At 31.9% G+C, this 15,314-nt stretch overlaps 1 protein-coding gene across 8 annotated transcripts in view; it reads right to left on the bottom strand.

Annotated features, from left to right (window-relative positions):
- Positions 1 to 1,447: 1,447 nt before the first annotated feature.
- Positions 1,448 to 15,314, bottom strand: part of Pds5b (PDS5 cohesin associated factor B) — a 197,850-nt gene continuing 183,983 nt past the window's right edge. For 3 of the 8 annotated variants that reach the window (XM_071611551.1, XM_071611548.1, XM_071611554.1), the window contains 5 exons: positions 14,999 to 15,104; positions 9,097 to 9,536; positions 8,896 to 9,006; positions 6,067 to 6,205; positions 1,448 to 4,440 (listed from right to left, as the gene is read on the bottom strand). In XM_071611551.1, the coding sequence (XP_071467652.1) occupies positions 4,405 to 4,440; positions 6,067 to 6,205; positions 8,896 to 9,006; positions 9,097 to 9,536; positions 14,999 to 15,104 (832 nt within the window). In that variant the 3' untranslated portion in view covers positions 1,448 to 4,404. Of the gene's footprint in view, positions 4,441 to 6,066; positions 6,206 to 8,891; positions 9,007 to 9,096; positions 9,537 to 14,998; positions 15,105 to 15,314 lie in introns of those variants that run through there. The other 5 variants (XM_071611550.1, XM_071611549.1, XM_027928885.2 and 2 more) reach the window with 5 other exon arrangements.

Genomic DNA, 15,314 nt, shown 5'->3' on the forward strand with positions numbered 1-15,314 from the left:
CCACCTTTCAAAATGAATATGCAACAAAGATCTCTCAAGAAAACTGAGTTAACTACAGACAGACCTACCCAAAGAGTAATACTAAAAAGTTGTTTTTCAGCATGAAGGAAAATGAATGAAAATACAAAGTACAAAATGCCAGGGGGAAAGGGGCTGGGGATTCAGCTGGTAGAACGCCTGCCCTTGCATGCACAAGGTCCTGGGTTCTAATCCCCAGCACCACACACACACAAAAAAATTGACTGGGGGAAAGGGCACAAAGATTAGAAAATGAATGGGTAAACATGAAAGAACATTACTCGAAACAACAATAACTTTGTAGCATTAATAACTACAAAATATGTAACAACTGTAACACAAAGGATATTGGCAGCAAACAGAATTGAACTGTTTTTAACTTCTTGTATTGTTCTGAAGGTTGTAAAAGCACTAATATAACAGACTGTAAAAAGTCAAACATACATAGTATAACTTATAGAATAACCACTAAAGGAATAATACAATCAAGTATAACTAAAAAGCTAACAGAAGAGATAAAAATAGTAGTTCTATACTGAGTTAAAAGAAGGTACAGAATGGAGAAAATAAAAAATAGGGGGAAAAAGCATGATAGGCTTTAAACCAACCCTATCAGTATTACACTAAAAGTAAATAGTCTAAACACTATTAAAGGGACGAAGATTCTCAAATTTGATACATGAACAAGACACAAATACAAAATGTTTACATGACAGGTACTTTAAAATAAGAATGCAAACAGGATGAAAATAACCGCAAATAATAGCTTAAAACTAGTATGGCTATATTAGATCAGGCAAAGTAGACAAAGTATTCATACAGATATGAAGTGACACTTTGTAATTATGAAAGTATCACTTAACCACAAAGATGGAACAATATTAAGCCTTATGCACCAAATAACATAATTTCAAGGTGCATCAAATAATCTCTCCCCTAATCATTATTCTCTATTCTGGATTTCCTTTTTTATTCACCACATTTTTCACAAGCTGACATTTAATTATTTTTTGCTTATTCACCCACCCTCAACATAAGTGCCACAAAGGCAGTTAAATTAGTCTGTGTAGATCACAACTTTATCCTTAATAAAAAAGAGTCAATTTTTTTAGTGCCTGGCATATATTAGGCATTTAATAAAATGGTTGTTGAACAAATTAATAAAACTAACATTAGCAACTTATTTTCTTTGTGCTGATTTTCAAAGTTCATATTATACATTAATTTCCTTCAGTTATGCAATTCCCTAACTTAAATAGTATTTAGTAAATTTCTGTGAGCTCAGGTTTTGTATGGGATGTTTAATCAAAGTCTGGAAAATGTTACTGGGAAATATATTTCCCCTTCATGAAACAAAGGCTCCAAAACTAAAATACCACCAAAACATGCCTGTTTCTTTTTAGTACTTAAATATTGATTCACATAAAAATACAATTATATAAGCTTTCATGTTTATTAAACTTCACAGAAATTCAAAAACTGTGTCTGAAAATTTGTTATCTAATTACCAGTTGCTCATTATGTTGACATGAATACTATCTGGTAGAGATATACCTAAATTAAACAAACTCTGAAATTTTCAACATTCTTCTAAGTGGGCAAAAGGAAATCTTACAAATCAAATTTACAAGTTGTAAGAAGATATAGAAAGCAATTTAACCTTTAATACCTGGAACAAGTTTTACAGCCACATTTGTAATTTACATATACAGTGAAGATCACTGAAAAATCTTCCTGTTGCACTGCAGCAAGAAATTTTATTATAATGTAGATTAAATGGATTTGCTACAGAGTGCAGCAAGGTAACCTCACTGAGGACCTTAAGGTTTTCATATTGGAACTTGTTACAGTGAGTTAAATATTTTCTTAATGTTATACAGTACATACTTTCAGAATAAACATTATCACTGCAGAGTGTGCTAACAACAGTTAGCAATTAACGTTTTATACACACTTAATTTTATTGTTCTTAAAGTATGTGGCTCTCCAAATGTTAGTACATAAAATGTTATGTTTAAACATAATAATAAGATAAGCCTCTAAGATGGAGACTCAGGACATCAAAATTTTGATCATTATTGCACCTATTTTTCTACAGAAAACTGAAAAATTTACATCATAATCCTCCCCAAAAGTCAACAGACACATTGTAAAATTACAGACTTATTGGCATGGAACATAAAATCTACAATGAACATTTTTTGTATGTGTGAATGATGTACAATATTAATGATGTACAGTGCAATGAAATCTGGGTAACTATGATCATGCAAATAAAAATCTTCCACAATCATTTTCTCATGTTTTATAAAATGGCCTTGAAGATATATTTCCATAAATACTTCTGGTGCAGTTTAGTCAATAACAAAAATACAAAGCTATTCCTTATTCGTTATGTTATAGATTTAAAAACATGCCTCCTTTGTACTACTGCAACAGAAATAGTGTGTTGGGAGTACTGAACTAATTAAACATTAAAAAAAAAAGTATTGTAATCCAAAATTAGCTGCCTTGATATACAGCAGCTTCCTATATAATCACTGGTGTCGGTATTGGTGTAAATAAAGAAAAGTTAAACACTGAGAAAACATAATTCAAAACATCTTTCTAAAAATAAAAGGTTGTTTCAAAAACATGGAAATCTTTAAAAGAAAAAAAATCACATCAATTGCAATACACACTGGAAAATAGTAAAATGTCATTTTCTAAAATAGTAACTTCTTTATTATATCCCCCATCTATTATAACCAATCTTGGAAATATACCTTAAACATAATGGTGTTTTATATGAAAATGCTCCATTATTCAATGTGATAAATTTAATAAGTTAGAATATGATTTTTTTTTTCTGGTGTTAACTACCATGAAAAAAAACAAAAGAACAGCACCTGAAATACTAAAATGATCTGGGTAAGTATTAATCAGTAATCTGTATGTTTTGGTTCAAAATATAGTCTATATAACTGTAAAAAGAATACTCCCTTAAGCAATTTGTTTCTATGTTTGCAGATTACAATGAACAAAAAAAAAGAAAAAGATCTGTTCTAAATCCAAATAAATTTCCACTTCAACCAATCTAAATGAAGTGGATTTTCATTCAATATTGTAAGACTGTGATTCATACAGTAGCTGATATAGTTGAATATATCACTTCTACCTTGTCCCTCCCCCCAAAACAATTTTTGGCTCCAAAATAAAGTACAGTAATAAGCTTTTGATGAAAAACTATGTTATGGAGTAATCTATCATATACCGTGGCTAAATATGAATTTACAGAAAAAAGCACATCTCATTTTCAGCACTTTTCATAAACATGCAACTCACTATAAAATACAAAACACTTGGCTTTCAAGAACAGATTTATAAAGACACACTGCATCAATAAAATTTTTTCTTTCTGATTAACTTTACACTGTTATGAAGAAATGGTATTTTCTAAATGTGTATATATCAGATTTTATATTATAGTGTAATAATTTGCATTTTCTGAACAAAATGTTCAAAAGGAAATTACTTATACACAACAACATTCTAGACTATGAAAAACTCAAGTTACAGAATTTTATTGATACAGTAGATTAATAAAAACTGAAAAGGGATGATAAAATGGGATAAAGAATTCATTACATTATAACACACTCTTTAAAATTAAAATATTTTAAATCTCTTTCTTCTTAAAATTTTCATTGCCATGAAAGGTCAGAAAATTCTGGGACCAATACTGAGTTGATCTGTAAAGCAATCAAGCAACGTTAGGACTATTTCACAATTTGCATGGTGTCTTCCCATCAGAAGCTTAATTCTGGTGTAATGGCAGACCATTTAGCACCTCTGAATATTGAGGATGCCCAGGAGTAAACACTAGGTAAGATACACAAGGGGAAGAGACTATTTAACACTCCCAACAAATAGTGACATCAAGAAAATGACACCAATTGTTGAAAATTTTTTTTTTCACAGTAAAACTGCAGAGAATACAAATACGCTGACAGATTACTGCTTAAGATCTATCCTAACAAACTCTTTTCAAATCAATAGATCCAGTAAACAGTTGGGTACTGTCAGTTTAAAGCCGCAGATAAAAGCTATACAAGCACTTTAGAAGTCAGAAACATTTAAAAGGAAAGAAAAAAAGATATTTACACGTTTTTCTTTAGTTTATGTCTACATAGCCATCGCACATTACACTTTCACAATACTCCATAGTCAATGTCATCACCATGTGTATGGCTAAAGCGTGTGACCACAAACGCATGAGGTCATAAAGTAAGGTCCAACTGTCCGTTCTTCAGCAGTCCCATTTTGTGCATCAAAGGCTTGATTCAGCCTCAAGCTTGACAAAAAAATGATTTTTTCCAAAGTTTTCGTAAAGAAAATTATATTTGTTCATCGCCTTTCCCTTTTAGAACTTCGCCGCCGTACCTTAAGAGAAAAGTCACCAGAGACTTAATTAAAATGGGAACACATTTATTAAACATAACAGTAATTATTTTTTCAACCAATCTTTATTCTCACTTGTTTCTGAATCTGCTTTCTCTGCTTCCCCGAAACCTTTCTCCTTTTAACTTTCTGCCTTGGCATCACATATTTAGGCCTCTATCCAAACCCTTACATGCCCATAAACAGCCTTTCCCAAATCAGTAAAGTAATTTACTTTTCTATCTGATAAGCCTAGAGATAAATGATCAGACATTAAAGTTCAGAGTAAGAAAAACAACTACACATGGATTTATCATCTTTCTACTTATGTTTCTGTAGTAAAAGAAAACATTTGATAATTATGAACTTGTGCTTGCAACTATCTTTCTAGAAAAGTAGAATTTGGTTCCTAACAGCTATCAATTAGATATAAATAATATGAGATTAAACATATTACCATTTACAGACAAATGCTAATGAAAGCTTAAAACTAAAGGTCAGTATAAACAATATAAATATAAAAAGAACAGGGTTTTAATTAATTTACTGCATATTTTTCTATGATTAGTAAAGACATTAATCACTCTTCTGTAATCTTACTCTGACCCCTGTCACTCCCCCACCCATCCTAAAAAACCTTTAGGAGCTAAGCCAAACCAAGTTTGAAAGAACAATTCAGCTTGACCTACCCATGTACACAAATAAATCCCAGGGCACATAGGACCACTGCTTATATGAAAAAGGACAAAGTCAGCAAAGAACAACTCTGGTGGGAGTTGGTCACAGAACTCAAGTTTCTCAAGGAAAGAAGGCTGGCTGAGCTAATCTAAAGATTTAGTATTAGGGGCTGGGGTTATAGATCAGTGGTAGAGCACTCGCCTAGCACACATGAGGTACTGGGTTCAATCCTCAGCACCACATAAAAATAAAATAAAAGTATTGTGTCCAACTACAACTAAAAAATTTTAAAAAACAAGATTTAGCATTAGTATATCAAAATTTAATTACGCTGATTATGTGTTTTCCAAAGAGAAGTATCTTAGATATGTTAACTGGCAAAGCCATTCAATTAACTGAAAAAAAATTTTTTTCCCCTGGGAAGCACCACATCCCTATTTTTGCACAAGAAATATCTATTACCAATTTTATGAATTTTCATTAAGTTTGTACTTCAATTCCAAAAGCTGATTTTAATTAAAGACATGTTTTATTCAGAGTGAATAATTTCTAGTCTATTGTGAAACTCAAATAGAAATGTCAAATTCATGAAATATATATAAATAATAGTATACTTCACAGATATCAATGGCCTTAAAATCGAGGTACAAATTAAATGCTTCAAGTGTTGATGCTAAACTGCTACTTGTACTTCTCTACATTCAGTTTAGTATTGATGTTTACACATTCACTATGCTATACCTATTATTCTTACTTCATTTCAGACTTCCATAAAAGTTGTTTTTATCCAAGTTGTATTATCCAAGCTAGTACTGGCACTATAAACTATAGCAAAGAATTATATTTGGAATTACAGGCAACACTAAGCGCCAAATGGATCTGACAAAATATTTACTGACTCTATTTTTATACTGCATACTACTAACACATGACATTTTAATAAACACATACGTTTACTGCAGAAACTTCCTCTTCCTCTGTTTCTTCCTGTGGAATATCATCATTGACAGGAGAGTTACCCTGAAACACATCTACTTCTTCACTTGAATCATTTTCTTTAGTAGCTGCTTGCTTGGAGCGTCCTACACGGCTAGAGTAAAAACATGTAAAATGAAATGAACATTCCAGTCCTTAAGCTGTAGATTACCTCATTAGAAGAAATGCATCAAATATTTTGTGAATTCTTCTACCATTTTTATCCTCAATTACATCATGAGGTATGTATTTTTTATATTCTAAGCCTTACTATTTATTTTAGAATCTTACAAACATAGACTTTCCAAAGAACAAGAGTTAAATGTGACTGACTATAACCATAAAGGATTTCAAAAGATAACCCGAAGTCTGACTTTGCTTTCACCTTTTACAACTCAGAAAAGACTTCTATGTCCACTGACAACCCAAAGCGAAAATTCTTTGAGCAGAAAAGAGTATACCACTCCTGGCCTAATACATTCCACTCACAGGAATCACAAACCCTTCACTTCTCCCCCATTTTCACTGCTACTATCTAATTCAAACCATTCCTGCCTCTTGTCTCTTCCTTTTGTAAAATGCTCTTTATAAAAAACTTTATTAGTTCTTTTCAGGTATACATAACATTAGGATTCATTCTGATGTAATTATAAAAGCACTGAATGTAGTTTGCTCTAATTTAGTCGCCAGTATTTCCCCTTTCCCTTCCCTCTACTCTTACTGATCTATATGCCATTTACTTAGGTTTTTAAAAATTTAGTGTTAAAAGAATAGCTGATGTCAATCCCCATTTACATCTTTCCACAGAACTTACGAGTAATTTTGTAAAACCTACTAACTTATTATAATGACCCTGAAGATAAATTGCCTACCTGTCTGTCCTCATCTCTTTTTACTTTCCAACTCCTGACACAACTACAATCCAGCAAACCCTGGCTTTCCTTTAGCTCTGAATTTGCAAAGATTTTTCCACTTCAGAAACTTCAAATATAGTGTTCTCTCCATCTGGAATGTCCTTCTCCTTATTCTCTGACTGCTTAACTCTTTATTATTCTCAAATAATCAACTCATTATCATTTTTCAAAGAAATATATTTTCCCAACTCCCCAATTCTCCTATTACACTCTCTTAGAGCATCCTAAAATTCTCCTTCAATGCATATCAGAAGCCCTAATTCTTTTTAAAAAATATTTTTAGAAAACAATTTTATTTATTTATTAATTTTATGTGGTGCTGAGGACCAAACCCAGTGCTTCACGTGTATGAGGCAAGCGCTCTACCACTGAGCTACGACCCCAGCCCCAGAAGCCATAATTCTTTATTTATGTGATTATTAATGTGATTCTTTAATGACTGCATGCCCATTAGACAGTAAGTCCCATGAGGACAAGAACCATGCTTGTTAAGTGCCACTATACATGAAGTGCATGGAAAATAATGGTAATCTTTTCCAATTCCACTGAGCTCAGAAAACACACACACACACACACCAGACATATAGTACCATATGTTCTATACCACCTAATACCATATGTTCTAGCTCTGAAAAAGAGCCCCCCAGAGCAAGAAAACAGGCTGCCAAGATAGAACACAGAATCTTTTCCTATACAGATTTGTAAAACAAACAAATAAACTTAGGTTTTGAACATGCATAAGAGAATTTGTATTGTTTTAGAAGGTAACACATTAAGCCCTTAATTGTATGATGTCCAGATATAAAGAAACTAAAGTTACAAGGCTAAATAAAATATTTAACCCCTTTTATTCCCTTGTTAAAAATTTCATCACAGGTATTAATGCTCCCTATGAATTCTTTGTTTAGAAATAGTGATTTTTCTTTGGTTGAATTCAAATACATCTGTGAAGCTGCCATAAAAAATGCACTTACCTTCATCTTTAACCTGAGAGAGAAAAATATTTAGTTCCTAATATTTATTCCTAACCTTCAAGTTAGGAGGCGTGAAGTACTGGCTAGACGCTTAGGCAACTTTTCCTTTTCCTGTGGAATACACAGGAACAGGAAAAACTCCAAGGTAATCAAGTAACTAAGATATGTTGGCAACACTTGAAAAGTGAAGCTGCAGATGTAATTACATACTGGATTCTCTCAGAAAAAGTGTGCAGAATTTCTGATGAAGCGAAGGTAAACTACTTCCACTTACATAACTGAGATGAAAATATTGCCAACCATACATATCACAGTATTGATGCTCTTGTCATGTTAATAATCTGTCATGTGGACAATACAGGTTTGTTGCTATACCTCTCTTATATATGTGCCTGTGTGAACACCCCACATTATCTATATTTAGATACAGACAAATGAATTCAATTAGAAAACAAAAACATAAAATACTTGAGATCAACATGTGATAATTTCTATGGATTTAAGAAAGATGGTATCTGTTACTTTTCTATGACAAGTTAAAAGAATAAAAGCAGAAGTATAAAACCAATTTTTTAAAAATAAAAAGTTGCTATGAGGAAATATGAAGAAAAATTGTAGCTTGTGATGATGAGGCAACCTGGTTAATGTGTAGTGATTATATAAAAATACCTAATCATCTCTTTAGATACATAAAAAGTCTGTATTATTTGTATTCATTCATAAACTTCTGCCTAAACCTATAAAAATGTATAAATACTACCCAGAGGTTTAACTGGGATATCAATCACCTAGGTAAGTTTATAAAAATTTATCTTACCTAGTGTAATGGGACTAAATATTTGGATTTAAATATAGTAAATGAACTTTTGCAAAATAATTTGAAATTGGTTTGAAATTTAATATTATTTACAACTTACACATTTTTTTTGGGTTGTGATGGTGATGGCGTTTTTGATGGTCTTCCTCGTCCTTTCTGTGGTGTGGATTGTGTGGACTCAAGTGCACTAGTTTCAGGAGATTCTGCTCTGCTTTGGGGAAGACCCAAATGTGGATAGCATCAAATTATGGTTTAAAATATGGTACGTAAATAGATGTAGCTTAGAGTTACACATATTTACCTCTGCTGTGCTCTCCTTGATGCTCGGTGCTGCTTGCTTTTTGACTTCTGTTCTGTATTTCCACTTTGTCTATCTTCTTCTTCCTCTTCCTCTAGTGCAGGAGGTCCAGATTTTTTTTTGTTTCCTTTTTTAGAAGATTTCATCGTTGGTTCTTCTTTTGGTGTACCTCCACCAAGAGGTTTTGGTGGTCGGCCTCTTTTACCCTTTTTTGGTGGACTGTTCTGTTCATCCTCATTTTCTAAAAGATCTTCTTTGAGCCTCTTCTCCTCAGGCCACTGCTGTTCATCTGATTCTGAAGCTGTATGGCCTCTTTTCCGGCCTCGTTGACTGCCTTTGGGTTTCTGTTCTTGTACCAATTTAGACAGGTCATCCATGCCTAATTTCTCCTCTGGATCTGTGACAGGGTTTTTTTTCCGACTTCTAGGCTTCTCTAATTCAGACTGAAGGGAAAGAGATCAATTTTTTAAAAATAAAATTGTTGGGGCTGGGGGTATGGCTCTATAGCAGAATACTTGCCTAGCACAAGCAAGACCCTGGGTTCAATCCCCAACACCATAAAATAAATAAATAACAAATAAATAAAATTGCTCATAGAAAACATACAAATATTAACCAGATATTAACTGGGATATCAACTAGGTAAGTTTACAAAAATTTATCCTATGTAATGTAACAATAAAATTGTTAACATAAAATTTCTGAACAATGAAACAAAAAAACCTGTTATCACTAATATATACCTAAATATCCAGTGCTCATATATGTCAGATATATGTCTTATATATGTCACACCTAAAATATTTACTAGTTTTTTGTTTTGTTTTGCGATGGCATCTTGCTATATTGCTTAAGCTATTCTCAAATTAATGGACTAAAGTGATCTTCCAACATCAGCCTTCCAAGGAGCTGGGATAACAGTCATGTGCCAACATGCCAAGAAATTTACTCATTTTTCAATTTAAAAAAATTCTCTGGGGTAAGAGAATAACTTTTTACTCTTATTTTAAAGCCTCAAAAGGAAGCCTCGCAAATCACTACTTTATTAAATTATATATTAGTGAAGAACTGTTTCATGGGCTGGGGTTGTGCCTCAGTGGTAGAGCACTTGCCTAGCATATGGGGGGCGCTGGGTTCGATCCTCAGCACCATATAAAAATTGAAAATAAAGGTAGTGTGTCCAACTACAACTAAAACAAGATATTAAAAAAAAAGAACTGTTTCATGAAAAAGGACATTCTAAATTCACTGTGTGATACTAAAGGATAACTATAATAAAGAATCTGTTTTGATAGTCAATTTAAATAAGTTTAATTTCACCAGACAGAGCATAATAAAACATCAAAGTTATATATCATGCTTACAACATCATAAAAGAGCTATTTCTGTTTTCTAAATGAAGACTGATATAAAAGTTAAACACATATTAAAACTTCTGTAAATATTTATGACTCAGAGATACTATTTCTAAGTTAGTTAATTAGCAACAACAACAAAACATCAGTGGCTTTCAATTTTAAAATAAAATCCTAGTCTACATTCAGTGAATTTGAAATGAAAATGCACAGGGAGACTGAGAAAATTCTCCAGGGACCCAAGAATAAGAGTACATGTACGAACACTTACAATGCAAACTTAACTTCCAAAAGGTCTATCAATCTACACTCTTAAATCAGAGAAAAGAAAGCAACAAAAACTATCAATTTACCTGTAATTTTTAAAATTTGTTATTAGTCACTATATTTCCTGTGAACTGCCCAATTATATCTTTGGCATATGCTCTTTGCTTACTTTGTTTTAGAGTCTTAATGTTTTAATCTATTTTCTTTTACCCTTCTTGTATATGTTTAAGTTTTATTTCATATTTACTACTAACTGGTGTAATTCCTATGTTAAATCCCTAACCATTCCCCAATGTAATGATACTAGAAATAGGGTCTCTGGGAAGTAATTTGGTCAAGAAGAAGTCATGAGGGTGGGGACTTTATGATGGGATTAATATCCTGTAAGAAGCACCTCTCTCTTTCTCATATGAGGACACAGTGAAAAAGTGCAAGACAGGAAGACAGCCCTTATCAGAAACTGAAATCTATAGGCATCTGACCTTGGACTTCCCAGCCTCCACAACTGTGAGAAAATAAATTTCTGTTGTGAAAGTCTATGGTATTTGATCAAGACACTAGTGTATTTTGTTTTAGAATAGAATGTGAAAAAAAGGTTCAAACTGTTTCCCCTACCCCTACCTTCAAAAAGACATTCAATCACTTCAGAACTCTTGATTTATTATATTATGTTCCTTTATTTTATGTTTTGAAAAACAGAATAATTCTGGGCTAATATAACAGCAGTACAATATTTTACTAATTATAGTAACTAAATGTTTGTGTCTAGTTGATTCTATTTTTTAATTGTTTTTTTAAATAAATGACAGCAGAATACATTACAATTCTCATAACATATATACAGCACAATTTTTCATATCTCTGATTGCACATAAAGTATGTTCACACCAATTTGTGTCTTCATACATGTACTTTGGATAATAATGTCCATCACATTCCACCATCATTGGTAACCCTCTGTCCCCTCCCTTACCCTTCCACCCCCTCTGTCCTACCTAGAGTTGTCTATTCCTCCTATGCTTCCCCTCCCTACCCCACTATGAGTCAGTCACCTTATATCAGAGAAAACATTAGGCATTTGTTTTTCGGGGATTGGCTAACTTCACTTAGCATTATATTCTCCAATGCCATCCATTTACCTGCAAATGCCATTTTATTCTCTTCTATTGCTGAGTAATATTCCATTGTTTGTGTGTGTGTATGTGTGTGTGTGTATGCCTGCAAATGCCATTTTATTCTCTTTTATTGCTGAGTAATATTCCATTGTATATATATGTCACATTTTTTTTTTTTATCCATTCATCTACTGAAGGGCATCCAGGTTTGTTCCACAGTTTAGCTATTGTGAATTGTGCTGCTATAAACATTGATGTGGCTGTGTCCCTGGAGTATGCTGTTTTTAAGTCCTTTGGTCTCAGAAGAGGATATACAATCAACAAATATATGAAAAATACTCATCATCTCTGATTCTATCTTTATTACTCCTGTTATTTATTTTCTTTCACATGGACTTGAGACAAGATAACACTGAACTTTTATAATTGTATGTTAACTTAGGAAAAAACTAACAACTTTTTAAATACCTTTTTCTCATGCAGAAACACTGATATTTATCTCTCCAAGTCCTATAATTCTCAGTTTTAAAATTATTTCTAAATAAAGGTTCCCCCTACTTCTTTTTAAGATTATGTTTAGATTGAGCTATCTATCCATTCTATCTATTTAATCTATCTTGTTGCTGCAGAGTTTGTTTTGATAAAGGAAACTCCCTTTCCCCAAGTGCCTGATATAAAGCAAAAATAAGAGAGAATTACTTGCACACAAACATATAAGGATACCATATTGCATTCTTAGCTTTTCAATTGCTTCTCCACTGAAAATATAACAATGTATATGTCTTTTCTGCTTCATTTTTATTCCTCTGACTTCTAGTTTATGTCAAGATTCCTGAGTTGATCAAACATTCCAGAACAATTTTAAATAACAGGTGAACAGGCTGCTTGTTTTGTTTCTGATTTTTAATAAGAATGCTTCAAGTGTTTTGCCTTTTAAGAAGAATGTACTGACTACTGATTTCAAACAGACAACTTTTAGCACATATTCATGAACGAGTTTTAAATCTTATGTTTTCTTGAAAGATCTGAGATTATTTTCTTATAATTTTCCTTTTTCAGTACATTAATTTACTATATTGTATTAATTTTTTTTAAACATTATACTATCCTTGAGTTCCAATGAGAGGAAAAGACTTAAGTGAATGGATGCAGTTAGTCTGTATTTAGTTCTGTGCATAAGTTAAAAATTAAATACTGCTATAAAGAAATTTGAATATAAGAGAAATACTAAATTAAAACCAAATTTAATATATTATCTCCAATTTTAAATGCAACAGGTCTTTTTGATATCCAAAGGTTTAAAAAGATTCTTTCATGCTTTGGAAAGGTTAGTATAAACAGGAAATCCAATGTCCACTTTCTTAAGAATACCATAAAATAATTGGATTTCGTAAAACATTACAAATCCTAATTTTTCATTTTTAGTTGTATTGTTTTAAAAACACAGGGAATACAAAATTGAGGTGAGAAGTCAGAAATAGAGAAACATGTTATCTATAAAATATAAATGTATATAAATAATAATTCCTTTGCTGTGAAATTTCTATATGAAGCTGGTAGTATGCAAATAGTACTAATTCAGTATAATCTACTGGTATTTAAAAAGAACTTGGGTTGCATAATGCTTAACTCTTCAAGTGTATTTCAATCAAAATTTTATTAATAAGTTTCTTATGGTACCTCTAAAAAAGGGTTCAACATTACACACCATCTCACAATAGATGGCAAAAGGTTTCCATGATAATAGCACAAATAAATCTCAAGAGTCTGGGAATTCAAAACAGTCTATGGAAAATAAAATACTTTGTACTGCCCCAAAAGGCAGTAACATGGAATTTATATATCCCAACACTAAAAATCAACAAAAGCCACATTCCCAACTATATTTGGTGGGGGGCATGTTGACATGGGTATGGTACACTATGGGAGTGGCCTAGTTGACATTTCCAATAAGCAAAAAAAAAAAAAAAAAAAAATCTTGAGTTCTCCCCTTAACACATTTTCAAGAACAAAAAAAAACAACTCTTGAAAATGAAGGATTTTCTACAGTAAGAGATAATTAGAACCACAGGACAAAAATACCTTTTCTAATTCAAAAGTTCTCTTCTATAAATCTAGATAACAGGATTCTTTTCTGGCTATCAACTTTTCTGCTTAGGTGAAATTTTTAAGTAGTTAATGAAGATCAAAATTTACAGTATACTCAGGTGTAGTGGCACATGCCTGTAATCCCAGTGGTTCTGGAGGCTACAGCAGGAGGGAGTGCAAGCTCAAAGCCAGCCTCAGCAACTTATTAAGGCCCTAAGCAACTTAAGCAAGACTCTGTCTCAAAATAAAAAATAAAAATGGCTGGGATATGGCTCAGTGGTTAAACATCCTTGAGTTAAATGCCTGGTACAATCAATCAATCAATCAATCAAACAAAAATTACAGTATAAAGAATGAGGACTAAGAATAGAAAGTATTATCATTATAATAACAATGAAAGAAGAGCAACAATTCACTTGTTTTGTAAACCTAATCAGCTAAATATGCACAAATATTTCCTCACAGATAAACTAACTGACTCAAACAGCCTAATCAATAATTCAAGAAATGTTTTTTAGAATTGAACTGAAAAGTCATGTATTTATATATCTGTAGTAAAATGTTACCAAATTTGTTTTCAACTGACATTTATTAAATAAGATCTGTCACAGAAGTCATTTCTACTAAAGTTTAAACACTGAAGGAGAATTTAATGAAACCATAACATTTCCTACCTTTACTAGAAGCTTATTTAGTAAATGGTTCAATAAATGAAGTTAATAGAGACGGCTTTAGGACCTTCATTCCATATCAATTCTTTGCTAACCTAAATATACTGTGTTAATTTTTTTTTTTAAACAAAACAAAACCAAGCAGTTTTGCGTATGGAATAGACATGTTGGATTCCAAAGACATGAAGAATTAAGGCAATTATCAGAATGATAAACACATAAATTTCAACATAAAGAAATTGCAAGGCATAGAAAGTAATTATAAATTCAGATTTGTAAGTACAGCAACAAAACAAAAATCAAATGCCAAATTTGATAGTAATATTAATTAGTTTCAGTGTAAAAGTTAACAATGAATAAGCGTAAAATTACTATTAAAATTATCATAAAATCAAACCAAGTATCTCACCCTTACAAGATCAGAGTCGTCTCTCTTGTCACTTTTTTTCCCCGGCAAAGGTGAAGACATTGTGTAATCTTCATTTTCACTGTGATCCATTTCAGAACTATCAAGCCTTTTAATACAAACATTTACAATTGTTATTACAATCAAATAATCTTAAAAGTCTTTTCTCTTTCCTAGTATATAACTTTGCAGCTTTATGAGGAAAACTTCATTCATTTTTTGAAGATGAATGTTTTTGTTCTATCATATTTAGCACTAAATCAATAAGCAATAATGCTCATTTAATATAGTAAGGAAATTAAAAATCATAAATTCAGTT

Source organism: Marmota flaviventris, chromosome 4, assembly GCF_047511675.1.
Source record: "Marmota flaviventris isolate mMarFla1 chromosome 4, mMarFla1.hap1, whole genome shotgun sequence".
Lineage (NCBI taxonomy): Eukaryota > Metazoa > Chordata > Mammalia > Rodentia > Sciuridae > Marmota > Marmota flaviventris.